This window comes from Vitis riparia, chromosome 13, assembly GCF_004353265.1.
Source record: "Vitis riparia cultivar Riparia Gloire de Montpellier isolate 1030 chromosome 13, EGFV_Vit.rip_1.0, whole genome shotgun sequence".
In the NCBI taxonomy this organism is placed as follows: domain Eukaryota; kingdom Viridiplantae; phylum Streptophyta; class Magnoliopsida; order Vitales; family Vitaceae; genus Vitis; species Vitis riparia.
Genome location: NC_048443.1, coordinates 18,078,645 through 18,105,358, shown reverse-complemented (window position 1 = coordinate 18,105,358; position 26,714 = coordinate 18,078,645). Strand labels below are relative to the sequence as shown.

The 26,714-nt window shown below is 37.8% G+C and overlaps 2 protein-coding genes across 6 annotated transcripts; one reads left to right on the top strand and one right to left on the bottom strand.

Annotated features, from left to right (window-relative positions):
- Positions 1-1,781: 1,781 nt before the first annotated feature.
- Positions 1,782-9,392, top strand: LOC117928604 (organelle RRM domain-containing protein 1, chloroplastic-like). The gene is made up of 10 exons (XM_034848529.1): positions 1,782-2,221; positions 2,316-2,413; positions 2,564-2,804; positions 2,895-2,992; positions 3,079-3,144; positions 7,657-7,746; positions 8,119-8,187; positions 8,272-8,378; positions 8,479-8,622; positions 8,821-9,392. The coding sequence occupies exons 1-9, from the start codon at positions 1,848-1,850 to the stop codon at positions 8,563-8,565; spliced, it is 1,230 nt and encodes a 409-aa protein (XP_034704420.1). The 5' UTR covers positions 1,782-1,847; the 3' UTR covers positions 8,566-8,622; positions 8,821-9,392.
- Positions 9,393-9,500: 108 nt separating this feature from the next.
- Positions 9,501-25,299, bottom strand: LOC117928603 (protein SUPPRESSOR OF K(+) TRANSPORT GROWTH DEFECT 1-like). 5 transcript variants are annotated; one of them, XM_034848524.1, is made up of 9 exons: positions 24,962-25,291; positions 24,190-24,697; positions 22,710-22,815; positions 18,731-18,929; positions 11,253-11,321; positions 11,088-11,162; positions 10,899-10,997; positions 10,633-10,788; positions 9,501-9,931 (listed from the first exon to the last, which is right to left on the bottom strand). In XM_034848524.1, the coding sequence occupies exons 2-9, from the start codon at positions 24,662-24,664 to the stop codon at positions 9,806-9,808; spliced, it is 1,305 nt and encodes a 434-aa protein (XP_034704415.1). In that variant the 5' UTR covers positions 24,665-24,697; positions 24,962-25,291; the 3' UTR covers positions 9,501-9,805. The 5 variants fall into 5 exon arrangements, with proteins under 5 accessions (XP_034704415.1, XP_034704416.1, XP_034704417.1 ...); XM_034848525.1 differs by having other exon boundaries at positions 24,966-25,291; XM_034848526.1 differs by lacking the exon at positions 24,962-25,291 and adding an exon at positions 24,778-24,936.
- Between the last annotated feature and the right edge of the window lie 1,415 nt (positions 25,300-26,714).

Here is a 26,714-nt window from a genome sequence, read left to right as displayed (position 1 = left end):
ATCGGGTTAGGGCAAAACAAGAGCAAGTAACAAAGAGAGTTCCCAACTTTCAAATGTTTCTCGGGTCGGGTATTTTGCGGGTTTCAAATTTCATAACTTCAAAATTCAAATTTTAGTGTTTATTAAATTGCGCACCTACCTGCTGACATGGAGACCGGTGGCTACTAACAGAGAAAATTAAAGGGCAATTTTGGAAATGCCTACCTAAACAGTCTATAGTGAACAAGAATAATAATAGTTTTTTCATTAACGGTCAAATCCCATATTCTAGTTTCTTTGGGTTTGATTTCCATATTACCTTCAAATGGGTGGCTCCAAAGACAACTTTCCCAAATGAAGGGATGATAAGGAAGGAAATAATAATAATAATAATAATAATAATAAATGAAAATAAATAAAACAAAAAGAAAATAAAATGAAATGATAAAATAAAAAAAGTGGAAAGGACTTTGGACAAATTTTGGAGTCTACACTGTTATATCTACATCTTGGAACAAACCCAATACCATTAGAAGTATTGTCTTACCCTACTATATTAATTTATAGATTAATTCATCATACCAATTGATAGATGTCATATATTGCATGATAATGAGGATAAAAAAAATCACATGTTAAGCTGGATTTTAACATTTAAAGCACTCCCTAGCTAGTCAATTGTATACTACTTTGTGTATGCTCGATTTTCTCACATTTCCATTATTTCTTATGTTTACAACTATTTTCTTGAATAATTATGATCTTAGAAATATCTTGGAACATGTAGAATGCAAGGGTGGGTATGAGTGAAGCCAAATGATCAAAGTCACATGAAGGTCCATAGCTATCCTATTTCAAGAGACAAAAAGTTTTAGGTTGGCTAAGGGAGTCACATATTTTCAACTATGCTCAAATAATTTTTTTTTAATTCTAGATTTATTGAAAATTAAGCTCACTAAGTTTTATAAGATTTGGACATCATTTTTCTATATGGAAAAATTGGGCAAGATTGGTAAAAAATAAGAGAAATGTTGAAGGAGTTTTGGAGCATCCTAGAGATAATGGCGCCACCTTATTGCTTGGCACCATTCTCCCTAGTGGTGCCACCATTTTGAGATGTTGAAGACCCCCTTGCTAGAAAATTTAGCGCTAGGATGGTGTCACCCTATAGTCTCATGTCATGTCATTTTGCTCTAGAGCTCCGAGAACATGGAGGGACCGTATTTTGAAAAAAAAAAAAAAATTACTAAGCCACCATTGGATCTCTTACCTTTTTCTATGCCTCATGGGCATCTTCTTCTTCCTTAAGAGAGTTTTACGGAAGAAAAACTTATTATAGTTGGAGTTTAGATTGTCACACTCTTTTACCTATTGTTTTGCACATTTTAGTTGTTTTGTAATGTCTTAAATTTATTTTCTTTGATTGTAACTTATTTTTAATCTTTGATTTAATGTAATATTGGATTTAAACCTATGGTATTAATTACTTTTAATTTAATGATAAAATTTTTTTATTACGGAATACATATTAACTTTACTACGATGATAAGTATCTTTTTAAATACATATACTTAAAAAAAAAAAAATTAAATTTTGTTTTATTTTTTACTAAATTCTTTTTTTATAACTTTTATTAAATAATTAAAAAAAATTATGTTATTTAACCTAGTTTTGAAAAATACGGATAAATTTTATTTTATTTTATTACCAACAAAAAAATAAAAAATAAAAGAGAGAGAAATAAAGAAGGTCGTGAGATGGAGGCAAAACTCAACCCCTCCAAAACCATAGGGCGTTTAGATATTTAGAGCGTGGAGGAGATTGTGAGGGGTGAGTGTGGGCTGTCAAATGAAACATTGAAGTCTGCTATGGAAACTCTCTGTCCCTCAGCCACCACCTTCAACATTACCAGAAAATTCTCCCACAAAATTCAGTCTCAAGCTTCCTCTCTCTTCCACACAACCCTTGCATTTCCCAGTCCATTCAAAAACAACTACAACAACAATCTCTTGAATCTATCTTATTCTTCTTCTTGTTCCATTTCTTGTGTTTCTTCATCTTCATCAACAGCAACAAGCGCAGTAGCAGCATCTACAACTTCCACTTCCCTTGCTTTCTCTGCTTCTGCTGGTGAGCGGCAGCGCCACTGGATGGTGCAAATGGAGGCTCCTCCACAAGTGCTTCGTTCCAAAGCTGAGATTATTGATTACTATGTCAGAACCCTTCAAACGGTTCTGGGCAGGTGGGTTCGTGTTCTTCTTTGTGAAATTAATTGAAACCATTTCGTTTCTCTTCTGTTTTGGGCCTGAATTGTGCTTCAATTGTGGTTTGAACAGCGAGAAGGATGCTCAGATGTGTATATATGATGCTTCTTGGGATGCCCCTTTTGGTTTCTGTTGCGATATCGATGCAGAAACTTCTCGCGAGCTTTCTGGTTTGTTTCTAGTTCTTGTTCACTGTTCTTTTCTTCCATAGCTTCTGTATAGGACTCTCAATCATTCAATTACAGCATAGGGAGTGCTCAAATGCTTTGCTTTTATGCCAAATGGCTTTAATTTAATTTGTTTGGATTTGTGCATTGCAGGTTTACAGGGGGTTTTATCTGTTAAACCCGACCCCGATTTTAACTCTGTGAAAAAGGACTATACCTTTTCGAATATTCAACTGGGTAGTGTGTCAAACTCAGACATTGGAAGTCCTCAATTATTTCCTGCGGGGAATTCCAAGCACTGGCTTGTTCAAATGGACAGACCAACAGTTGGAGTTGTTACCAAGGCGCAGATGGTTGATTTTTATGCTCAAATACTAACCAAGGTTTTGGGAAAGTAAGTATTGATTGTTTGAAGATCTGTTTACTCTGTTTTGCTGTACCATTTTATATGTGTTTTCCTGAGAAGTTAGAGTTTCTTCTGTAGTGAGAAGGATGCCCAAATGTGTATATATCACATTTCCTGGCAATCTGATTTTGGGTTTTGTTGTGAACTTGATGAGGAGTGTGCAAGAGAACTGGCAGGTTAGTTTATGCTGTCATTTTTTTTTGTATTTCCAATTTATTATAGGTAGATACTGTCACTTGAAGAGATGCTCCTATGACTGCAGGTGTGCCTGGTGTTTTATCAGTTCGCCCAGATGAGAACTTTGAGTCCAATAATAAGGATTATGGAGGTTTGTCCTTTGGTTTAATTTCCTTAGCTTTGAATTTACATGTCATCTGTTGGTGGTAGCAATCCAGCAGAAATTATGTCTTCTATTTCTCTGCTCTTTTTTCCAGCTTGGAACTTCGAATCTTAGTTTAGAAGTTTCTAGATGATATCTTCTGGATATTCTGTTGTCACTGATAATTTCAAATCTGAAACAGTTCGTTTCCTATGTTGTTAGGCTATCACAGCTTAATGGCCTTTTGTTGTCATATGGGTCTAAACATACACACAAATGCCTGTTAATATCATAGAAAGTGTATGGTTTTAAAGACAATAACCCTGATTCTCCAGACCACTAAAATATCCATGGCATCAAATTTTGGTGCAAGCTCCTGGATGAGTTTCATTACTTATTTTTATGTGTAAAGAAATCTGACCAACTTATCTGCAAGTCTCAGCATGTGTCAGTGTGTACCAATTTGTTTTTAGACCAGCTGTGTTGAAGTCCCTTGCACCCAAGGCTTCATATTCTAAGCTTCTCTTTGCATCTAACATTTCTGAAACTTCTCCATATCCAATGATCAAAACTCCAAGCCCCCACCCCCATAAGCCACTAGTCTCATGACCAGTTCTAAGGTCAATACTTGTACTTAAGAGCAGCCATAGAGGTAAAACCTTCATAACTTCAGGTTAAACATTGGATTATGTGTTGAGCAATCTATAACTGGTCTTAATTTGTCAAAGTTTCAAATAACAAGATGAATTATTACAGGTGTGTGCCAAACTTCCACAGTGCACTTTGAATTTGTGAAAAGCTTTGAATGGTTGACAAAATTCAAAACCTTTTAAGCTATTTATTTAAGGTGAGACTCTCAAAATAAAGTATTATAGTGTTCTTCAAAAATTCTGTAGACTGTTGGAGGGGTTAAAAGAATTCCTGCTATGTGGCTTAGTATGCAGTTTTTACAAAGAGAAAATTTATGATGGCCGGTGGAGCACCAAGATAAGGAAGTGGTAAATCAAGGCAATCATAAGGGTTACGCTGGGATCTATAGGATTAGCATGTTAATCACCACTGACAACGCAAGAGAATGTAATAAAATGCTGGAAAAGTTTCTGGAATGAGAGAAGAATAGCAGTGGATGCATTAATCTTTTGTAGTTGCCCCTGAGGAATATGCAGTGTATCTTTGTAAGGGATGCAAGATTATAGATTGGGTCCAATTTCATAATATTCTTAAATAATACCATCCAAGGGAGACCAAGTTCAGGTACAGGCAATTAGGTTTTAGGGGATTAGAGGATACAAAGGCCATTCTAAAAGTGGAATGAAATAATTGTTATAGAGAGGTTTAATAGGAAGGAAGTATTGTTCACACTGCTTTTATGATGCCAAGAGGCTTTGATAATGGATATTTGGTTATGATGTATGTGTGTGTGTGTGTGTGTGTGTGTGTGTGAGTGAGTGAGAGAGAGAGATTGTTCACACACACTAAGGGTTGACCTAGTATGGTAACATTTGGTGAAGGGTAAGTTAGTTTTTATAAAAGTTGGTTCATATGAAATATTCACTTTGTGCTACGTTTGTTGTATTATTTCTAGCTTATGGTTCATTTACATGCCCTTGGAGTCAGATGAGGAATGTGGCACAAAAATGGAGTTGCAGATGGATACCAAAAAAAATAAAGTGATGCTTTGAATCCAAAAGTTTTGAAGCAAGCCAGCAAGAGTATCCAACTTGTTGATGAGTAAGGGAGGATTGGGAGATAGTATGGCTGTGCAAAAGTACACAGATAGAGTACAGAAGGCACTGAATGAAGCAAAATAAAATGCATCTACCCAAAACAACCTTCATAAAGACATAACTATCCACAATTGAGGCTATTTAAAAAATCCAACAATGTGTAACTATTATTATTATTATTATTGTTGTTGTTGTTGTTGTCCAACAATGTGTAATTATTATTATTATTATTATTATTATTACAACTACTACTAATACTATTGTTGTTGTTTTTTATCCTAAACAAAATGTATTAGAAATTGGGTAAAGCAAGTATTTGAGAAGGAGGAGAAATCCTCCCCAAATTTTAAAAAAACTAATAAAAGAAATGGAAGATTAAGCCTTCTCCAAAAATAAATAAATAAATAAAAAGACCTATACATCTATATAGAACCATATGAGAATATACAACAAAAACCTCCCACCCCTCCATCAAGATTAACACAGCTCCTTCAAACAGAAATCGAAACAAATCCCCTCTCCTCTCTAAACTAACCCTTATGACTTAAACATTGAAAGCCAGTCAAGTTGAATAACATTGAGAGGAATGCCCTTAAACAATGCATAATTATCCATTCCCAACAAAGCATGGGACCACTCTAATGGGGATTTAATAAAGATTTCCTTCAATTCATGATTTGACAGCTCTTCATTGAAAATCCTTTGAATACGCTCTTTCCACATGCATCAAAACAGGAATAAGGGAGACATGTACCAAACCTTACTTCTCTTCTTATCCAAGCCCTTAAACTTCCACCCGAGGAAAAGATCTTTCACTGAAACTAGAAGCATCTGATTCAGACCAAATGATTGCTAATAGAAACCTGAACAACATTTTAATGGCTCAAGATGTGATCAGTTGATTCATCACCATTTTTACTGAGAATGCATCTGTTTAAAGAGAAGATATTTCTATAGGCAATGAATATGTGGAGCGCACATTATGCACAACACTGATAAGTGACTTGGTTCAATTCATGATTGCTTTAAGTGTTGATCTGGGTTAGAATGCCTTATAAGTGATCTAACATATCAAGTGTTGGAAAGGGTCTGAGATTTTGTTTACGAGTCAATTGGAAAATCATTTATAGTTTCCTAATAGGACATATTCTTGTAAGGGAGTTTCCTATTATCATAAAGGAAATATCCTATTGTGAGATCTGCTTTTAGAAATAGGTATTTTTAACAATTATACAATTAGTTTCTCATATGGAATCTTCCTGTGTAATTAGTAAAATATGTAGGAAGAGATTTTGACTTGGAGAGAAAGTCTCTTTTTGGGTGTCATTGGGACTTTGAGATTTGAGAGCCCTAGGTTGTAATTTCCTTAAATATTAGTGGAAGTTCTTCTTTATCTTTGCCTATGGATGTAGGTTGTAAGCTGAACCACGTAAATCGTTGTGTGCTTTGCTCTTTTTTTCTTTTCTTTTTTTTCATTTTCTTATTTTCTTCTCCATATTATTATTATTTGTTGTGGTTTTTCACAACATTAAGGCTCTAGAGTTTCTTCACGAGGACTTTTAGAAAGTCATAAGTTTGATGAACCTGAATATAACTTTTAATTCATTAATTAAAGTCCCCTGAAAGCCTGATTTTCAGGCTGTCAAAGTGAAACAAATCCACCGGCTATATTTACCTGCCATAATTGCATACAAGAAGCCATCAGCTACATTTTCTCAGTAGCTGAGATTATCTCTATGAATTCATGAGTATGTTGCTGCAGTATTGGACATAAAGTAGGATGATGAACAAGACTCAATAAAGATTCGTCTTTTGGTTGCTGCAGTATTGGACATAGCGGATCATCTTTTTTATGTGGTTGGCATGGGACTCAATAAAATGGAGGTTGTCTTAGGTTGACAGCCAATGTAAATCCATCCGTCAAACTGTCATCTATATAAACCCTGGAAAGTTGAAAACAGAACTTGTGTTGTCAACCCCAGAAATTATGATGAGGTTCAATTAAGTTCTATAGAACTTGACTGCTTCAAGAAAGAGGCCATGATCATTAAGTTGTTGAGGAAAAAGATCTAGACATGTTTAACACAAGGATAATCTTTTTGTTAATTAATATGGATTCAACTGTTCAGCCATGCTCAGCTAGATAGTATAGCCAGCATAGGTACTTGTTTATTTGTATTTTTTATTGCAACTTTTTTTGTTTAAGCTTTTTTATTTTATTTTAAGGGAGACGAAGTTTGTTCTAGTACCTTGTAAAAAGTTGCATTTAATATCTGAGTTCTTAGTGGAAAATTTGTGTGTTTCAATATTCTGAATTACTATTCTTATTTTTATTTTATTTGTACATGCAAATTGTCATGTATTTCATTTCAATAACCTTTAGAGGTCGTGTGAGAGTGATTCTAGTTAATGCATTTTTCTTTTGTAGCACTTTGGTTAGCAACGCTTCCATGAGAAACACTTCTAGAGAGAATTGCTTAGTGCTTGGAGATGAACAAAAAAAAAGTGCTTTGATAGTGTTTTTGATGATGTATTATATAATAAAAAAGTCATTTTTGGAAGAATCACCTTCCAAGTGATTGTCTAGGAATCAATTCAAGTGATTCTCTAGATTTTTGGAAGTGATTTTAAAAAATTTGTCTAACACCTAATTTTTGTAAGAAAGTGCTTCCATGTATTAGAAAGCACTTTTAACCCCTTTTAAAATCACTCGTAAATGGGATCTTAGTTTAATTTAATATTATGCCATTCCATGAATTTTACCTTGTAGAGTAACAAAATATGCATTTTCCAGGTGGTAGTTTACAGAATTCTACAGATTCACTGGATTCTATGGAAGCAAATCAACCGACAAATATAAAAACTAAGAAACTTTTTGTAACTGGTAAGTTGCAAGTATCTAGTTTAAGACATTTTCTGCTCGTTTATTTTACTTCTCCTTGCTCTTTGTTGGTATTTGTCTTTTAGTCTTCTAAATATGAATTATATCTGCATGTACTTGTGATGTTTTGACAAGTCTATATTTTGAATAATGTGAATAATGTTTAGTGTGGGTGGACCAAAAAATAAAAGCTCTGAAACATCAGAACTATTAGTATCTTCCAAAGTTTTAAATCCTAGAAACTAAGCCCTTGATTGAAGTTGGAATTTAAGGCTTAGACGAACAAAACCCCCCCACCCCCCACCCCTCCTTTTTTTTTTTTCCTTTTTTTCCTTTCCACTTAAAGCAGTGCTGGAAATACTTATTTTTGGACAGGGCTATCTTTCTATACATCTGAGAAAACCTTACGCGGAGCATTTGAAGGATTTGGCGAACTTGTTGAAGGTATTTTTCACCTTTTTCCACCCATCAAAATAAATTATTGATTCATGTAGCAAAAATGAGCTGATGGATTTCTTTTCTTGACAGTTAAGATTATAATGGATAAAATTTCTAAAAGGTCCAAAGGTTACGCATTTATAGAGTATACGACTGAAGAGGCTGCTAGTGCAGCTCTCAAAGAAATGAATGGCAAGGTAGGCTCAGAGATGAGCCCTTGTGTGATTGTAAACTCAAATCTGATTCTTCAAGATAGAGAAAGACTTGACTCCAACTTTCTGTTGGTGGTGCTTTCAGATTATTAATGGGTGGATGATAGTTGTTGATGTTGCCAAGCCAACCCCACAAAAGTATAGCAGGAGCCGTCCAAGACCAGCAGTCTGACATGCGAATCCCTGCCAAAACAAGAGGGTTCTACTAGTATAGGCAATCTGATAAAAGGTCAGTATCATCAGCTGTACGGATTTTTCAGAACATACTAATCCTGTAGTAAGCAGAATTAAAGAACCAAAGCATGAGGAAAATCTTAAGATCTAGGTTCAGTGATGAGTGAGAACTGGATTTTTTTTTACTTCTTTTGGGTTGGGGTGTGCTGGCTATACATGATTTTTAACTTTGAATTGGCTGCTGGTTTTGCAGGACTGTTGGCTATTCACCAGATTAATTGTGAATTGAGTAGTTGGAAAAACCTTCATCTGCCTTAAGCCTTCACATATTTAATTGAAGATTTGAACTTCATACCTTGGTGGAGAATTTTGTGCACTTTATTAATGCCTACCTGTCCATTGCCTTTCACATGTCTAATTGAAGATTCATCAGTTTAGATTCCATAGCATTTCTATTGCTAATACATTCTTATTTTAAAGTGCTCACTATCTAAGAAAACTGGGTCTTGGATTTTGGAATCAGTCTTCTTCCCCTTCTTCATGAATCTTTCATGCACCTACAGCTTTGCTTTGAAGGAATGCAAAAAAGGAATAGGTTGACTAAAGCTAGAAAATGCCACTTACTGTTACTGTTACCAGTTATATAATAATCTGTTTGGTTTGACACATTCAGTCACCTCTTGGCCATGAAATAAACCAAGAGGTTGGACTCTCTACTTGTCTGTTCTTCTATGACAGTCTGTTTTGACGGGAAATGAATGTAATATGGTACAGTAATGCTATCGCATACCGGGCCTATTTTCCTGACAATTCCCTGCAAAAGAAGAAAAAAATGAAGTGATGCCCTTTTGTGTCAGAAGCTCCTGCATGATGAAACCCATAGCTCTGTTTTGTGGACCAAGCATTCAAAAATATTCCAATGGTATCGAATTGTTGGTGGGGGAGGAATAGTCCATGGACTGATTCGTCTTCATCATATGTGACAGATAATGATCAAATAATCCAGCAGTAGTTTCCAGGACATTGACAATAGCCAACGTTGTTGGCATTATTAATCATGCAGAAATCAGTATCACCACTTTACAACATCCACCTGATTTGAAACAGGCAAAAATTAACATTGACACACAAGTATTTTCCCCCTCTTGGAAGGGCTGGCAGGATTTACAATGCCACCCAGATGGCAGCCAAAGGGCTCAATCAATGAGGTGTCCTGTGACTAAGATCCAAAAGGGGCATCATCCCTCCTCCCCGAACTCCTTTGTGAATCTATTGTGCACCTCCAGATCTGCTTTGCTCACTGTTGGTCTCTGTCTAGCTAGTACTTTTTCAAAATCAGTCCTTGAGATGGGCGGAGGGAGGATCTGCCAAGTCATCAGTAACCAACAAGGATAAATTCAGTTACCTTTCACGATGAAAGAACACAAGCAATTAGCTGAAGCTAGAAATTGCAGTTCTTTAGAAATCCCTTTCCTGAGAAAAATAATGAGGAAAGAAAATGTATATATTTCATTTTTATTTATTTATTCAGGCATGCTATTGCTGTCAAAGTAGTGAATAATGTGTGCTCAATGATTGTAAGGCATATTATGCAGACCTTTCTACAACTACTTACTGCAAAAAAGAAGTCATTTTCCTGTCATCCTAAGAAATTGTGAAATTAATCAACAGAAAGAACAATGTGATTTTTTCTGGAATAATATCTGGCACTGAATTTTTTGAAGCTCCAATGCTATGTTTCATTCTAGGAAAGTACTAAGAAAAGGAAAAAAAATGTAAAGCCAAAAGACATTCTTTTGTTTGGCTTACAATGGAAAATACGAAAAAATATCAAATATAATTAATCTTTATATACAAGAAGAAAAATAAGTAAAATAAGTTTGGAGTTTGAGGAAACATGTAAAAATAATTTATTAGCTTTAAATCTGTATTTAATTTTCTTTCACTTTTTTTTCCCCCTGTTTTTCTCTATATTTCATTTTCTCTGTATTTTCCCTCAAAATTTCCAATTTTCCAATAACCCAACATGAGGTAAATGTAGTTTCAGTTTTCCACCAATCCATACCTTTGAAGCAAGGCCTTGTGCTTCAAGTTCCTGCAAAGTAACCTGAACAGCTCTGCGTTGAGTAGGGCCACAAGGGACCCAGATGCCATTGGAAGTTTTTACAAAGTAAGAAGCATCCTTAGTTTTCCGAACAGGTTCAAATAGTACATCATTGACCTATCGAATAAAGAAAAGAGGATCAGCCAACTACTTTCAGCCACATAACTCACTAAGAAACTGCTAAGCAAGAAAAAGGGTTTGCATCTGATACAAAACCTGAAACTTACACAAACAGAAATATCTGAACCAGAGAATCCATCTGTTCTATAAGCCAGGTGTTCAAAATCATGTTCAGTCAAGTTATGAGGAGTGTCTCCCAAATGAACCTACACATAGCCATCAAGATCCATAAGGCAACCGGTCAAACAAATAATGTTCTGTAGAAACATACAGTAACATTAATAAAATCCCATTACCTTAAACATGTGCTGCCTTGCTTTCAAATCTGGAAGAGGAATGTAGATTCGCTTGTCAAATCGCCGTCGGATGGCCTGCAAGTCACTTTAACTTTAGCCCAAAAGTAGCAATTCTGACAATCTCAGATAGGTAAAGTTAGTTCTACAAGATAAGATTTTTCTCACCTGATCCAGGGAATACGGAGTGTTTGTGGCAGCAAGAACAAGAACTTTCTGATCATTGTGCCCTACACCCTAAAATGTAAATAGATAAAACCCATTTGAAAATGAGAAGCAAAGAGCCAGAAAAATCTTTACACGAGTATGCATAGGTGTGTGAGAAGCATTGAGCCTGATCAATCTTTACATGAGTATGCATGGGTGGGTGTGTGTGTGTGCGCGCGTGCGCGCGTGCGTGTGTGTGTGTGTGTGAGAGAGAGAGAGAGGAGGGTGGGGGGGAGGAGGGTGGTGTGTGTGTGTGTGTGTGTGTGTGTGTGTGTGCACGCGTGCGTGTGTGTGAGAGAGAGAGAGAGAGAGGAGGGTGGGGGGGAGGAGGGTGAAGTAAGCATATATGTGTGTGAAAAGAGAGAGCTATAAATTTAGAATATGTGGTATACTGAAATCAGGAGCTGATATAACAGATCCTTTGCAGTTTGCATATCTGTGTATGTGTGCCATGCGCACATGTGCGCATGTGTTCGTGCACATGTGGCATGCGTGAAGTAGAGAGCATAAAATTTAAGTTGGTACACTGATATCAAAACTGCTGTAGTACATCCTTTGCAGTTTGCACATCCTAGTGAGAAGAAAACAAATAATCCATTAACCAAACCTTCACAATCCCAGTTCCCTGTTAGGTCAGAAACCAAATCTCAAGAAGACATAAGTCAAGGGATCATGTTTTTTTTTTTTTTTTGATAAGCAACAGCAGAAAATATATTAGAGAAGGCCGAAAGGCCGCACCGCATACAGGAAGTATACAAAGCAGCCACAAGGCCAAAGAGCCAAAAACAAAAACACCTCACCAGCCCTTATGGGGTCGCAACCCACTCCAAGAAGCCTATAAGCGAAGAGGACTCCTCTCCCCTATACAACTTAGCCCAACTCCACAGACTACTTACAAAAGACTTCTTGAGAGTCTGAATAGCCAAGAGACCCCCTCTAAAGGCTAGCCTATTTCTTTCTTTCCATACCGTCCAAAATATACATAACGGAATGGTCTTCCAAATCTTCTTCCTCTTTTTGCCCACAAAAGGACCCCGCCAACAGAACAACGCCTCTTTAACCTTCTCAGGAAACACCACTGAACCCCAAATAAGGCAAAGACGATATCCCAAAGGGTCCTAGCCACTGTACAGTGTAAAAGAATGTGATTTACATTTTCCTCTTCACAACCACACAAAAAACAACAGTTTGGAAGCTGCCAACCACGCCTTTGCAGCCTATCTAACGTAAGAATTTTTTCCCAAGTAGCCTCCCATGCGAAAAAAGCCACTTTGGTTGGGACCTTATCCACCCAAACATTTTTTCCCGGAAAAACACAAGAATTAGGGGCTGTCAGCAGATTGTAAGCTTCCCGAATCCTAAAACTGGCAGAAACCCCGCCTTTCCATAGCACACAGTCCTCCTCTGGACTTACTCTGATGTCCCTTAGCAAAAGGAGCAAGTCTTCTATTAGCACCAGCTCCCAATCGTTAGAATCTCTAATCAACCTGATATTCCACCCTCCTTGGCCCAGCCTTGGGTCCCACACATCATGCACCAGATCATTACTACACACTGCCAGTTCAAAAATCAGGGGGAATGCATTGGACAGCGCTCCGGTGCCGCACCAATGATCAGTCCAGAACCTGATCTTGTTCCCCCTCCCCACCTTGAACTTCATGTTATTCCAGCACCAGCTCTTCTCCTTTAAGATCTCCTTCCAAACTCCCACTCCAAAGGGCCCCCGGGCTTCCTTAGATATCCAGTCACACCCCTCCATCCCATGCTTCACCCCGATTACCTTCTTCCACAAAACATCCTTCTCAACGGCAAATCTCCAAACCCACTTGCCCAATAAGGCCCTGTTCAATAACCCCAACCTTCTAATACCAAGGCCCCCCTTCTCCTTTTGAGTACACACCACCTTCCAATTAATTAAATGAATCTTCCTACCCGAATTTCCCTCTCCCCACAAAAAATCTCTTTGTATTTTCTCAATCCTTTTAACCACTGACTTAGGCATTCTAAAGATGAACATTTGATAAATAGGAATGCTTGCAAGGGTACTCTTGATCAGGGTGATTCTCCCGCCCTTAGACAAGTATTGTCTCTTCCACCGGGCAAGTCTTCTTCTCATTCTTTCCTCCACCCCATCCCACGTGGACAAGGCTTTGTGCCGGGCCCCAAGGGGCAGCCCCAAGTATTTGACCGGGAAGCTGCCAATTTTGCAACCTAGCTCCACCGCCATTTCCTCCATATTTTCAATCTCCCCTACTGGTATCAGCTCACTCTTGGCCAGATTGATCCTAAGCCCAGAGGCCGCTTCGAACCACGCCAAAATCCATCTAAGATGCGTTAATTGGTCCTTGTTTGCCTCACAGAAGAGAATAGTGACGTCTGCAAAGAGCAGATGTGACACCATAATCTCTGCTTCCCCGCTGCCTCTCAGCCTACACCCAGAGATAAAGTTCCCCTGCACTGCCCTCCTTATAAGTGCACTCAGCACTTCCATGCCCAAAATAAAGAGGTAGGGAGAAATTGGGTCTCCTTGACGCAGACCCTTAGAACTGGCGAAAAAGCCTTCTGGGACCCCGTTGATAAGGACAGAAAATTTTACCGTTGAAAAGAACCACCACATCCACTCCATCCAGCGCGACCCGAAGCCCATCTTTTTCAAGACCTTCATAAGGAAGCTCCAGCTGATGCTGTCGTAGGCTTTCTCAATATCCAGCTTACACACCATCCCCTTAACTTTCCTCTTCTGCCAATAGTCAACCACCTCATTGGCTATGAGAGAGGCGTCAAGAATTTGTCTTCCCCTTACAAACGCGTTTTGATCAGCCGAGACCACCTTATCTAATACCAATTTCAGCCTATTGGCCAAAACCTTGGCCATAAGCTTGTACAGCCCCCCAAGCAAACTGATAGGCCGGAACTCCCCAAGGTCCTCAGCACCACCTTTTTTTGGAATGATGACCAGAAACTTGGCGTTCAAACTTTTGGCAAAGGACTTCTGATCGTAGAGTTCCTTGAACAGCTCTACTATCTCCTCCTTAGCGAACTCCCAACAAGCTTGCCAAAAGGCCACAGTGAACCCATCTGGGCTTGGGGCCTTATCACCATTCATATCCATCAGGGCAGAGAAGATTTCTTCTTCAGTAAAGGGGACCTCCAAAGCTTCAGCTTCACTATGGTCAAGACTATTAAGAGGTAGCCCCTCTATGTCGGCTCTCCACCCTGGTTCTTCCTTTAGCTGATGCTGAAAGGCCTTGACAATCCCCTCCCTCACCTCCTGCTCCTCCACCAATTCCACCCCATTTATTTTAATTCTGTCCAAAAAATTATTTCTCCAGTGGGCACTAGCCATCTTGTGGAAAAACCCAGTATTCTTATCCCCTTCTCTAAGCCATAGCTCCCTAGACACTTGCCTCCAATGGGTTTCCTCCAATAGGACCCACTTCTTAAAATTCTCTTTAGCTTCATTTTTCAGTTCCATTTCCCTATCTGAGAGGTTCCTGCCGCTTTCCACCCTGTCCCAAAACTCAATTTGCCGAAGGGCAGAGCTTTTATTCACTTCCACTCTGCTAAAAACTTCCCTGTTCCACACTTTAATTTTCTCCTTCATCTCCTTCATTTTAGCAGCCAATCTAAGACTAGCCCTTCCTACTCTTTCCCCTCCTTGCCACCATTGGCGAAGAAGCTCCTTAAACCCTTCCACCTTGAGCCACATATTTTCAAACCTGAACGGGGAGGGACCCCGGCTCATCCCGCCCCCCTTCAACAAAATAGGGAAGTGGTCAGAGGTAGGCCTAAGGAGCCTACACTGAACAGCCCCCCTGAAGGTATCTAGCCACCCCTGAGACACCAGGAAACGATCCAGCCTTGCCCAAGTGTGATTACCCCTACCCCCACTCCAAGAATACACACCCCCCTGCAAGGGGAGGTCAATGAGGGCAAGGTCATCCACCACCTGAGCAAACCTACGCATTGCTCCATTAAGGCTCCCCTGCCTACTCCTATCTCTTTGGGATAAAGTGACATTAAAGTCCCTTCCTAAGCACCATGGGTCTTCCCAAATTCCCCTTATCGCTCCTAACTCCTCCCACATCTCCTCCCTCTCTTTCCTATTACACGGCCCATAAACTCCCGTAAAAATCCAAACCCCTCCGTCTTCAACATTCTTCAACCTACATGATATAGAAAAATTGCCCACCTCCATCTCCAGCAGCTCCAAGGATCTCTTGTCCCAGCAAACCAAAATACCACCCGCTGAGCCTTGAGCTCCCATAGCCCCCCAATCGAGGAACCTCCCAGAACCCAGACTCCTCACCACCCCCTTAGTCATAGTCTGAATTTTCGTCTCCTGAATGCAAACTAAGTCTGCCCTTTGACTCCTAATCAAAGCCTTGATCACTTTCCTTTTAGAGCTATCATTAGCTCCCCGCACATTCCAACTTACCAGCTTTATCTTCATGATACAACTGGAGACTGACCCCCTCTTCCTTGAACAATGCCTTTCTGCTTCCTTCCCCCATCGTAATTGATGGAACATTCAAGCCTCTTCAATTCCCTCTCAAATTTCGAGTTTTCTAAGAGAGACTTGTTGTACACTTTTTCCCTTCTTCTTATTTTGACCATAAAATCCATGGATATCCTTCTCTAAACCCACTGTAGAAAACCCCAGGAACTGACTGAATCTTGCCAGCTCACTCTCCTCCCAGTTGTCCACCCTCCAATCCCTAATTTCTGGAGCCATCACACCAACCGGGCAGAGATCCTTCCCACTGGATTCCATCTTGCCATTATTATTTTCCATAATTTCCCAACACTCCACATTCTTCAGTGCTGCAGGCGTTCTTCCAACCATCCTCCGGTCCGTAGGTTCCCACTGGGAAACGTCTATAGCCACCCCAGAACGGTCGTAATACTCCCCCATTGGAGTCCGACCAGAAAAAGAAGACGGGGAAGAAGGAGAAACACACACCAACGGCCCAAAGAATTTAGGGACATTCCCGTACCTCGAAGCCTCTTCCAGAAGAGCATCAGCTGTCTTCGAATTCCCCTCCGCTCTATACTCCTCAGCCACAGGCCTCCACAATCCCTCCAGCACTAATGACCATGATTGGTCAAGGCCCCCCACAGGGCTTGGACCAGCCCCAATAAAAGGACGGACCCCCCTCAACTGGGCTTCATCCGCCTTAAAAGCCAGAGGCGAATCTGGGCTTCGAATACCCAGCCCAGCCCCTCTGATCAAATTCGGAGCCCGCCCAGCATCAGAAGACGGCCCAAGAATGGGCGGCCCAGGCGCGCTAGGGAAGGAGGGCCCAGAGTCTTTAAAAGGCCCAAGGACCCTCTGCGTCGCCAGCCCACCCGCTTCATGGAGCTCATCCGCCATCAAGCCCGAATCCAGAACCGCCTCCAAACCCGACCCCGAGGACTGCCCCCTCGTCCCATCATCAGTCTGCAGCCTGACCTCGAGACTTGGGTCACCTACCAACCCCCTCACGCGCCCCCCCGCGCGTGCAGGGACTTCACCCCCATCCTCGCCTTCTGCAACAAGGATACCTTTGCCCTTTCTTTCCCTTGCCGTCCTCACAGTGGGTCTGAGTTCCCACCAAAGTGTAAGCTCATAGCAAACCTCCTCGGTCCGCACTTCCACGACATTGGGGGGCCTCTCCTTGTTGAGCTTCACCAAGATCCTTGCCCACTGCAAGTCTTCCAGCGTCTCCGTCTGTGGGTCGATATCTAGGAATCCCCCACATGCATCCCCTATTCTCTTCAGGGTATCTCGTTCCCATAGCAAGACTGGCAATCCCAGGATACGCACCCAAGCCTCGCGCCTTTGTTCCCCTTCCGACGTACACCCACTCTCAGGCCTCCAACTTTCCAGGCTGAGAGAAGACCCTTCGCATGGGAAACCCCCAATTCTTATGGCTTTTTTTGCTTCATCCAGAGCCTCAAACTCTAAGAGGACTTTGCCCCTTTCCAATTTTGCAATTCCTAAGTTACCCTTCAGTCTCCAAAACTTCGCCAATTTCATCCCCCAACCTCTCAAATCTACCTCTTTCCCTGAACTAGGGTCCCAACTCCCTACCAGGCAGTGGGCCAATTTCCCCATGATCCGGCTCATTCCCCTCTTACAAAGATCCGCCCTTGCCGCTACAGTCTTCATCTCCTTTGATTGCATCACAGCTTCCACATAGGATTTCTCCATTGGTGACCTTAGGAGCGCCGCACCCTTTTTCTGAGAGCTCTCGTCTTCGACGTTACATCCCAGACGACGAAGCATCTCTACCATAAGTACCCAGCCATCCTTATCACCGTTACCCTTCGGGATATAGATGCTGTACCTTTTGTTTTCCACCTCTGTAACCCCTAACCGAATGAACAACCCTCCCTTATTTAGGTCGCGCACCATAAGGAAGGACCTTCCACTGTCCTTCCACCTCCTTTCCCAAAATCCGGTTCCTACTTTCTCAATACAGGCCTCCAGACCATCGATAAAGCACCCAATGTTGTTTGGTCCCATCCTAATCCACGAGGAGACTCCCCCTTTCCTTTCTACAATCAGGGCTTGCACCTTGCCTTTCTTTTCCCTTACCTCTACGTCGAACCGTTTCGACTCCACTCCAAAGCTTCCCTTCTTGGCCCTGCTTCTAACCCCCACAAAGTCATCACTTTCTGCATCAGCCCTTGAGTCTCCCTCTAATCCTTCTGCAACGCGCCGCTCGCCTCGCTCCCTCCCATCGCTTTCACCCTCTCTCACACCGGCCCGCTCTCTCACTCTCTCGCTCATTGAGACATTTTTGGATACACCACAAACAATAAGTCAAGGGATCATGTTATGCTAGAAATTTAGTATATGTGGTATCATAAGCTACTGTAATAGATCCTTTGCAGTTTCATAATCATTAATGTCTGTAAAATGAAAAAAAAAAGACTCCATCAACAAGATCTTTTCAATCCCGGCTTCTTCAGTAGGGTCATAAACCAGATTTTAAGAGACACTTAGACCATAGATGAGTTTCTGATTAATCGAGAAGAGGTTTCTGAGCTCTTCTAAGTTAAAGATGCATAAAAAAATAACCAACATTAACCTAACTCATATGTAGCAAACCAAAGAGTTCAGAAACCTAAGTGGACATTGTCATGGACTGCACAAAGTTGGAAGATGAAATCAGCAGCCCTTACTTTGCTACCCATCAGTAATACATATACATGATTTTTAAGATACAATAAAAATTTCTCATTGTACCAGTCCATGAAATAAAATTCAGTGAAACTGATTGCTAATATATCTCCAAACAACTACATCTCAACACCCCAACCCTCAAATGCACTCCACAATCTCCACATGCAAATGAGTATGCATTTTCATACAAATTATATCAATTAGGTCTAATCGTAATACTTGTAAACAGAAGGAAGATTAAGGCTGTTCTTATCCATTATAAGAGTACCTGCATCTGAACAAGAAGCTCTGTTTTAATACGTCGGGAGGCTTCGCTCTCATTGCCTTCACCTCGTTGGCCACATAAGGAATCAATTTCATCAATGAAAATGATGGAAGGAGCACTTTCACGAGCCATTTGAAACAGATTTGAGACTAGCTTTTCACTTTCACCCATCCATTTTGAAACTAGATCAGATGAAGACACACTGTGGAAAGACAATATTTGGCATTTGTGACTTCGTAGGCTCAAGTCTATCAAAATAAACCTGTATCTATGATATTAAGCCAACCCTTCTTTCGTTTGTATTTATGCATTTGTAACTCTACAGAAGGTGCAAAGCACAAATATGCAGGATATGGGTTTAAAGTTATTATACAAGTCGCTGCATGCATGAAAAGACTGCCAAACATGTTTGTTTTGTACCATGCCAATATATCATATGCATTTCACCAATTTATGCATTTAAAGACATAAATAACATGCAAATGCATTTTCCAGGAAAGCAAAATCAAATGGATGAATAGCTTCAATAAGATTTCCCATGGAAATCTTTTTCTATGACTAGCAAATAAGTTTGCCAGTAAAGTTTTGTCATTTATATTATATATATAAATAGTAGGCATAAATTGATTAGAAGTCACAAATTAGCAAGTCAATAGAAGAGCACGCTAGACAAGTTTTAAGGTTTAGCAAGTAGTTACTGCAACAGTTTGCTACCATATCAGGCTACTACACTGAACGATTGTTCATTTATTGAAAGTAAACTACTGGGGTTTTCTTCTCTTTATCTTTAATTTATAGTTCAAGTGTAGTTAGAAGTTTTTTCTTCAGTCATGACCAGCTATATCATAGATTTGATATATTCCTGTAGATATAGACAGCTTTAAGCTCAATATTGATGGCTCCATAAGTAATTTGCATGCTGTAATGTTAGGTCATTGGAAATTTTGATTGCTGTATTTGCAGTGCAGGAGTTAAATATATGGGAGATGCTTCAGTGGTGTTACTGACTGTGACTTTTAGAGATGGTCTTCTTTTGGGCAGTCTGCTATGGGATTAAGAGATTTCTTGTAAAATGTTTCCTCAGGATAGTTATAAATGCTTCAATTCAAGGTCCCTGATAGCATCTCTATTTTAGTGTACAACATCTGGAACATTCTAAATCATTTGAGTTCATAACTTGATAAGAAACCACATGTACTGAATTGGTTGTTGATTTGCAAAGATAAAAAGAAGGGGGGTCTAGGTATCAAGGAATTATCCTTTCTCAATAAAGCCTTACTAGGAAAATGGTGCGGGAGATTTGCTTTGGAAAGGGATGTCCTATGGAGAAAGGTCATAATGGGAAAGTTTGGGGAAGAGCCAAGAAGATGGCACTTCTAGATTGAGGGGAAAGGGTATGGTGTTGGCTTGTAGAAGGCAATAAGAAAAAGATGAGAAGTTTTTAAGGCTAGGACAAGGTTTGAGGTAGGCAACAGGAAAAGAATCAAATATTGGCAAGATGTGTGGTGTGGTAATGTTCCTTTAAAGGACTCTTTTCCATCTCTATTCTATTCTCTTTTGCAACTTCCAAGGAGGCTTGGGTGGATGATGTTCAAGCTATAGAGGGCAGGCTGGTATTGTGGAACCCATGTTTTTTAAGACATTTCCAAGATTGAGAGATGGATAACATTTTTAAATGCCCCTTTGAAAGCTTCATGTGTTAGGAAGGAAGAGTAGGGAGGAGGATAGAATAGCATTTTAAGGCTAGGGAGAGTGAGAATTCTCCATTAAGTCTTTTACTCTACCTTGGAGTTAGTGGGGGAAAACTCTTTTACCTCAAAGATAGTGTAAGGCTCTTGGGCTCCAACCAAAGTGAGTTTCTTCATGTGGAGGCTGCATGGAGAAGGATCCTAACCATAGACCAACTCAAAAAAGGGGATGGTTCTTGGCGAGTTATTGACATATGTATAAAAATGCAGAAGAATTGGCCATCTCCTTATCCAATATGCAGAAAGCTAGGATACTGTGGCACCTTTTATTCTCTTCATTTGGCACCTTACAGATTCTTCCTTCTTCAGTGAAGGAATTGCTAGTAGGTTGGCATGTGAGTTTTGTGGATAAGAGAAGAAAGGCCTGAAGAACAACTGCTTTTTGCCCATTCTAGACAGTTTGGCAGGAGCATAATCAACCAACCTTAAAGAGGTGCAACACTCGAATCAATCTCTTAAGGATTCCCTTATAAGTAACCTATACCTGTGGTCATGAGGGTCTCTTCAAGATGATGTTCAAGCTGGTTCCCATTCCCGCTAGACTTCATTCAGTGGTTGTGCTCTAAGTAATTAAAACATGGTTGTGGTTGTGATTGTTGGTTGTATCTTTTTTCTTTTTAGATGTATACATTTTGTGTACTGGATGTACACCCTTTTGTCTGACTAGAACTTTTAGTATATTCTCATTTTCCTATAAAAAATAAATAAATAACTTGTAGGCATGTTTTCAAAGAAGCTAATAAACTACCTGATAGTACAGCTAGAGCAGATCATGATATTATTGCAGCTGACATTTTTCCAAGGAATAATTTTATAGGTAATATATGTGAAGAAGCTGAGGTACTATGGTATCGAGAAAGTGTAACTAATCTTTACTTTTAATAATATTCTTTCTCCTTACCACAAAGAAAAAGGAATTAAAAAGGGAATAGATAAGAAAAGAAAAGCAACTCCCCATGTTTTTAAAAAATTCTATTTTGGAAAGAGGAAAACATTGAATATCTACCAGAAAACTATTCTTGTTCTTAAAGTTTCACAAATCCAACCACCAATGAAGTATTAATTGATCAGATAAGGAGAAAAAAGAAGGGAAAATGTTAAGGCTTTCACCACCACTAGATCTCAGCCAAACCCAGTACAACCTGTCAGCCTGCTGGCTGTTAACAAATAACAAATATAATACAATTACATTTCAATTTGTTTTTCATTGTCAAACTTACCTATTTGATAACTTAAGTTCTTCAATCACTTGGCAAAGTCCTATTCCCATTGGTCAGTCTAGTACAATTTCTCACAAAGTGAAAACAGAGAAACTTAAAACTCAAGTACCTTTAAAAAAATAAAAAATCTGGACAAGAAACTCTAGTAGCACTTTAATGCACTAAACCCTTCTGAATTTAAAATTTCAGATCTAAGGATTTTTAATCAAAACCAAAGGTGTCATTCTGTGCCTTCTATGGCACTTAAATATGAGTCCAATTGTTTTTCATTTTAAACTTTTTTATTTGCTACTTCAATATTTCAAAAATCAACCTCATTTTTATTTTGTTATTATCATTAAGCTGATTACTCCTATCTATCAAAAAGAAAAAGAAAATTAAGCTGATTACTCCTCCAATTGAACAACTTGTGAATTTAAATACATCGCAAACATTCTGGAATAGTTTTACTTCCATGAACAAATGCTCCTCAAGGATGAAATGTACTATTCATAACACATTATGCTATATGGTTATTATGAGATGTCAATAGGCATGCAATAGTTTCCCTTTCATGTCAAGGATGAAATGCACTATTTAGAACACACTACCATGCTATATGGTTATCATGAGATGCCAATAGGCATGAAAATCATGAATAAACAATCAGGTTTAATTCTAATTTTTCATCCACACCATCCTCAATGCAGTTTTAAATTGAAACTATCAATAAGAACCCTCAAAATATAATTTCCTTATGATATTGACATTATGAACCATAACTGAAAGACAAGCTAAAGAATTCCATGAAAGAAAGGAACTTGAAAGAGAAGCATGGAAAAGATACCAAATTAAAAAATAGAACATAAGATGGAGAAGTGAGCTCGATAATTGAATGAAGCAACAAAAATACAATGACAATGAGGTGAAAATGTTAACTGGAGTCCAGGATTGCTTATGAAATAGATGCTTACTAGCTTTGTATCTGCTATAGTAAAGTAAATGGCTAATTTTAGATGATTATGAATATGCTACCTGAAGAATGTTGAGTCTGCTTCTGTTGCAACAGCCTTGGCTAAGTATGACTTTCCTGTTCCAGGTGGACCATATAATAGAAAAGCCCTCCAGGGCCGTCTCTTCCCTAAACTTGAGTAAGAGATCAAGCAAATTGTTGAACACGAAAAGGAAAAAGAATAACCATTTAGCATTTTAAATTTAACAGATGATAAAGATGAAGCAACTGAAACCAGGCGATTGCTTAAATGATGGCATAACAATGCAAAAAATGGGTATCTTGTCTCTTTCAAATTTCATTGTACAAATGTCAGCAAAGATAGCATGCCCTAACGTCATAGGTGAAGCAGATCCTCTTCTTTGCATGAAGATTATACTTAGAAAAACAAGGCCCAGAGACTGGATTGAAAAGGGAGAAAAACCTGAGAAGGGTTTGCTTGTGAAGAACTTAAAATGCATAGCTGACGAATGAAACATTTCTTCACTAGCAGTGTCAACATGGAGGGTAGTAAATACCTTCTTATTATGAATCAATCATATCTATGATTGTCTTTTTAGGAAAGTGTCATAGCATACACACATATCAATAAGGGATCTTTCATGTGATTAACTGAACTGAGATTGAAACTATAATCTGATAAATAGGTTTTCAATTCAAATTGAAAAAACTTGGAAACCTCTAATAATCCCATGTCTCTGCCAATTTGAATTGGCTCCTCACTATGGTTTTCGACCTACTCATATTTCACAATTTTCAGCATAAAAATTTATAGAACTTCCATTGCCATGAATTTTGTTGCAATGGCCACTTACATGCATGCAGTATATGCTCCTTCCAGTATACACAATAAAGCTAATTATACAGATGATAGCAAGCAAATAGTCTTGCTACAACACCACACTACAACATAATCATTATCATCTGCGGATCCAGTTTAAATTTGTTTTGCTTCTTTGTTTTTTCTTTGTAAATAAAACAATTTTAAATTTCACTTTGTTAGTCATTATTTTTAAGCCAGAATTTTGCATTATCCCTTTAACTATACGCCCAATAACATAAATGCATAGCAACTATATGAACTAAAATGACATCTAATTTCACCTAAATAACACCCACCTTAATAATCCATGATCCCAAGTAATTAAGAACAGTATAGAAATCAGATTTTAACATTTTACAATAAGAGAAAGGAAATTTAATTTTGAATTCTCCCATTATAATCCACGAGTTTCTGGTCGGAGTGTGCTATAAACCCAATGGCTATTCCACACATACTTCAACTCGAACCACACAAGAAAACCATATGGCACCCGGTTCTGAAAAAGGAAAATTACCACTAGTTGTACTTATTCTGCCAATGGTGCTCCCTGATATTGTTATACACATGTGACTGTGCACGCATGTACCAAACTGATATCCCCTTCTCAGATAGCCACATGGGGAAAACGAGTATAAAGAACAGACCGACAAAAAGGCAGATATCAGGATCGAGGAACTAACCAGTAAAGAACTGTGGGAACTTAACAGGCAATATGACAGCCTCTTGCAGTGCCTGCTTGGCGCTCTCAAGCCCAGCCACATCACTCCACTGCACATTTGGCTTCTCAGTGATTATAGCAGAATTAAGCCCAGCCCTAAGCTTGGCTTGCTCCGCATCATCCCCATCTCCCCCATCTCCATTCTTGGGCTTCGTTTTCGGCTTTGCAGCCACTGATGCATTCCCCCCGTTTGAGGCTGGACCAGTCCCCCCATCATCAAGAACAGCCCTGATCTCCTCTGCCCGCCTCAAATATTCAGTGAATTTCTGAGTAATAGCTTCCTTAATCTTAGGATTCTTCTCGTATTTCAAATGCGTCTTGAAGTACTCTAAGGCATTCATATAAAGCGGAAACGCCTTACTATAATTGCCAGCATTATCTTCCTGAACTGCCTGCTTAACATACTCTATAGCTTGCTCCTTAAAATTGCTATACATCTTCCAATTAGATTAAATGCATGGAAATCAAACCTGAAACAGCTTTGCACGATCAGGCCCATACTCAAAATTGTTAATTATTGATAGAAAATTTTTATGAATGAGCAGAATACCTTAAACAGTCTAACTAAATCGAAATCCAAAAACCCAATACTCAGAAATCGTTTTCCATTGTTTTCCCGAGAATTCTAATACTTCGAATACAATCCGATTCTAAGAGCTCATCGATTGGATCAAACGCACAAAAAAAAAAAAAAGATAACCAAAAAATTTATAACATCTCAAACGAGATCGTACCCACCCAACCCTTGAAACACCTTGGCTTCAATCAAATCGAGAAACCCAATACTCAGAATGATAAACAAATCAAACCCAAAAGGATCATTCACGCGATGCTTGTCGGATTCTGAAACCTCAAAAATGTAAAACCCTCCAAATTAAAATTCTGAAGAAATTTCAAACCGGAAATCAAAGAACAGATATTGGTCTATGGAAAAACCAATGGGTCCAAAAGGATCTTCTTTTTGGTTTTTTTTGGTCTTTTTTTTTTTTTTTTTTGTGGGAAAAGAACGAATTGTGAAATTTGGGAGAGTATTGTAGAGAGGAAAGTGCCTGATCACCTATTTGATTTCACATTTGGCGGCTGAGGGGGACCTTGTGAATAAAATAATGTTTTATATCAGGGTTTTATAATGATAATATATGAAGTAGATATTTTATTCTGTGTAGAATCTCCTCCCGTTAAAGAGAGTACGCCTGTTTTCGTGTGGCAGCAAATATACTTTCAAATAAGATTTAAAATATTAGTAAATACGGTATATACTTAAATTTTACAAATATATCAAAAATATCAAAACAAAATATATATATATATATATATATATATATATAAGAAATATTTCAAAATTTATAAAAATATTTAGATTTTTTTTAAAAATAATAAAATAAGTAAAAATATACATATTAAATTTATTTTATAAATATAATTAACCTAAATATGATTAAAGATAATATTTATCAAATTTTTATAAAAAAAAGTTACTCAAATTCTTTTAATATATTTATACTCATTTATTTTAAAAATTAAAACGTATTTTTATTAAAACATGTTTTATTACATTTTAAATATAATTAAAAAATAAAAGTAAAAAAAAAATATTATACTTATTTTTAAGTTAAATAATAAAAAATATTTTTTTAGTATTTTATAAAATAAAAATAAAAAATAATTTTTCTATTTTGACTTTATAAAAATTGTAAATTCAATTTATATAATATTGATCAAAATTTAATTTAGGCTTAATAAGAATAAAAATAATTTTATAATTAAAAATTAAATAGTTTTTAGTAATTTATAACTAGTAATATTATAATAAAATCATAAATTTATATTGCATTTTTATAAAATAAAAAAATTTAAAAGAAAAACATTTTAATATATGCTATGAAAATATGGATACTAATATATTCAAAAATGATAATTTATTTTTTGTTAACAATAAATAATAATAATTGTTAATAATATTTTTATTCAAAATGAATTTAAAAATAATAATATTTAACTTTTTTAACATATAAATGGGTCAAATTTTTTGTTACATTTACACATTTAGTACCCAATTATGAACAAATTATTATAAAATGCTTTTGATTTAATATGCAATTAGTTGGATTAGTTTTTTTTTTAATTTTTAAATTGTTCTTAAAATTAGAAGAATTATTAAAGAATTTAAATTATTGATTATGTCTTGCTTAATTTAAAATATATTTACCTTGAGAAAATATAGTTGTAAGTTCTAAAAGAAATAATAAAGTTATGACTTATAATATTTCAATTTTGATTTATTATTTTTTGTAAACATCAGATATGTTTCTTTTTTGAGTTTTAAATTATTTTTAAAAAACAACAACAAAGTTATTATACACCAAATCTTATTTATAAATTTTTTGGATTAATTGGTTCATTATTTGAGCTTCAAATTATTCTAAAAAATTACTAAACTTATTAATGAATCCAATGCATTAAGTCTTACTCGCTTTAGAATCTATT

What these genes read in the sequence shown, in the direction of transcription:
- LOC117928604 (XM_034848529.1), top strand. Translation starts at nt 1,848, where the DNA reads ATGGAAACTCTCTGTCCCTCAGCCACCACCTTCAACATTACCAGAAAA. An exon ending in TAAGAAACTTTTTGTAACTG is followed by an intron (nt 7,747 to 8,118) that starts GTAAGTTGCAAG and finishes ATTTTTGGACAG; the next exon opens with GGCTATCTTTCTATACATCT. An exon ending in TCAAAGAAATGAATGGCAAG is followed by an intron (nt 8,379 to 8,478) that starts GTAGGCTCAGAG and finishes TGGTGCTTTCAG; the next exon opens with ATTATTAATGGGTGGATGAT.
- LOC117928603 (XM_034848524.1), bottom strand. Translation starts at nt 24,664, where the DNA reads ATGTATAGCAATTTTAAGGAGCAAGCTATAGAGTATGTTAAGCAGGCA. An exon ending in CTCCGTATTCCCTGGATCAG is followed by an intron (nt 11,163 to 11,252) that starts GTGAGAAAAATC and finishes AGTGACTTGCAG; the next exon opens with GCCATCCGACGGCGATTTGA. An exon ending in CAAGGCAGCACATGTTTAAG is followed by an intron (nt 10,998 to 11,087) that starts GTAATGGGATTT and finishes GGCTATGTGTAG; the next exon opens with GTTCATTTGGGAGACACTCC.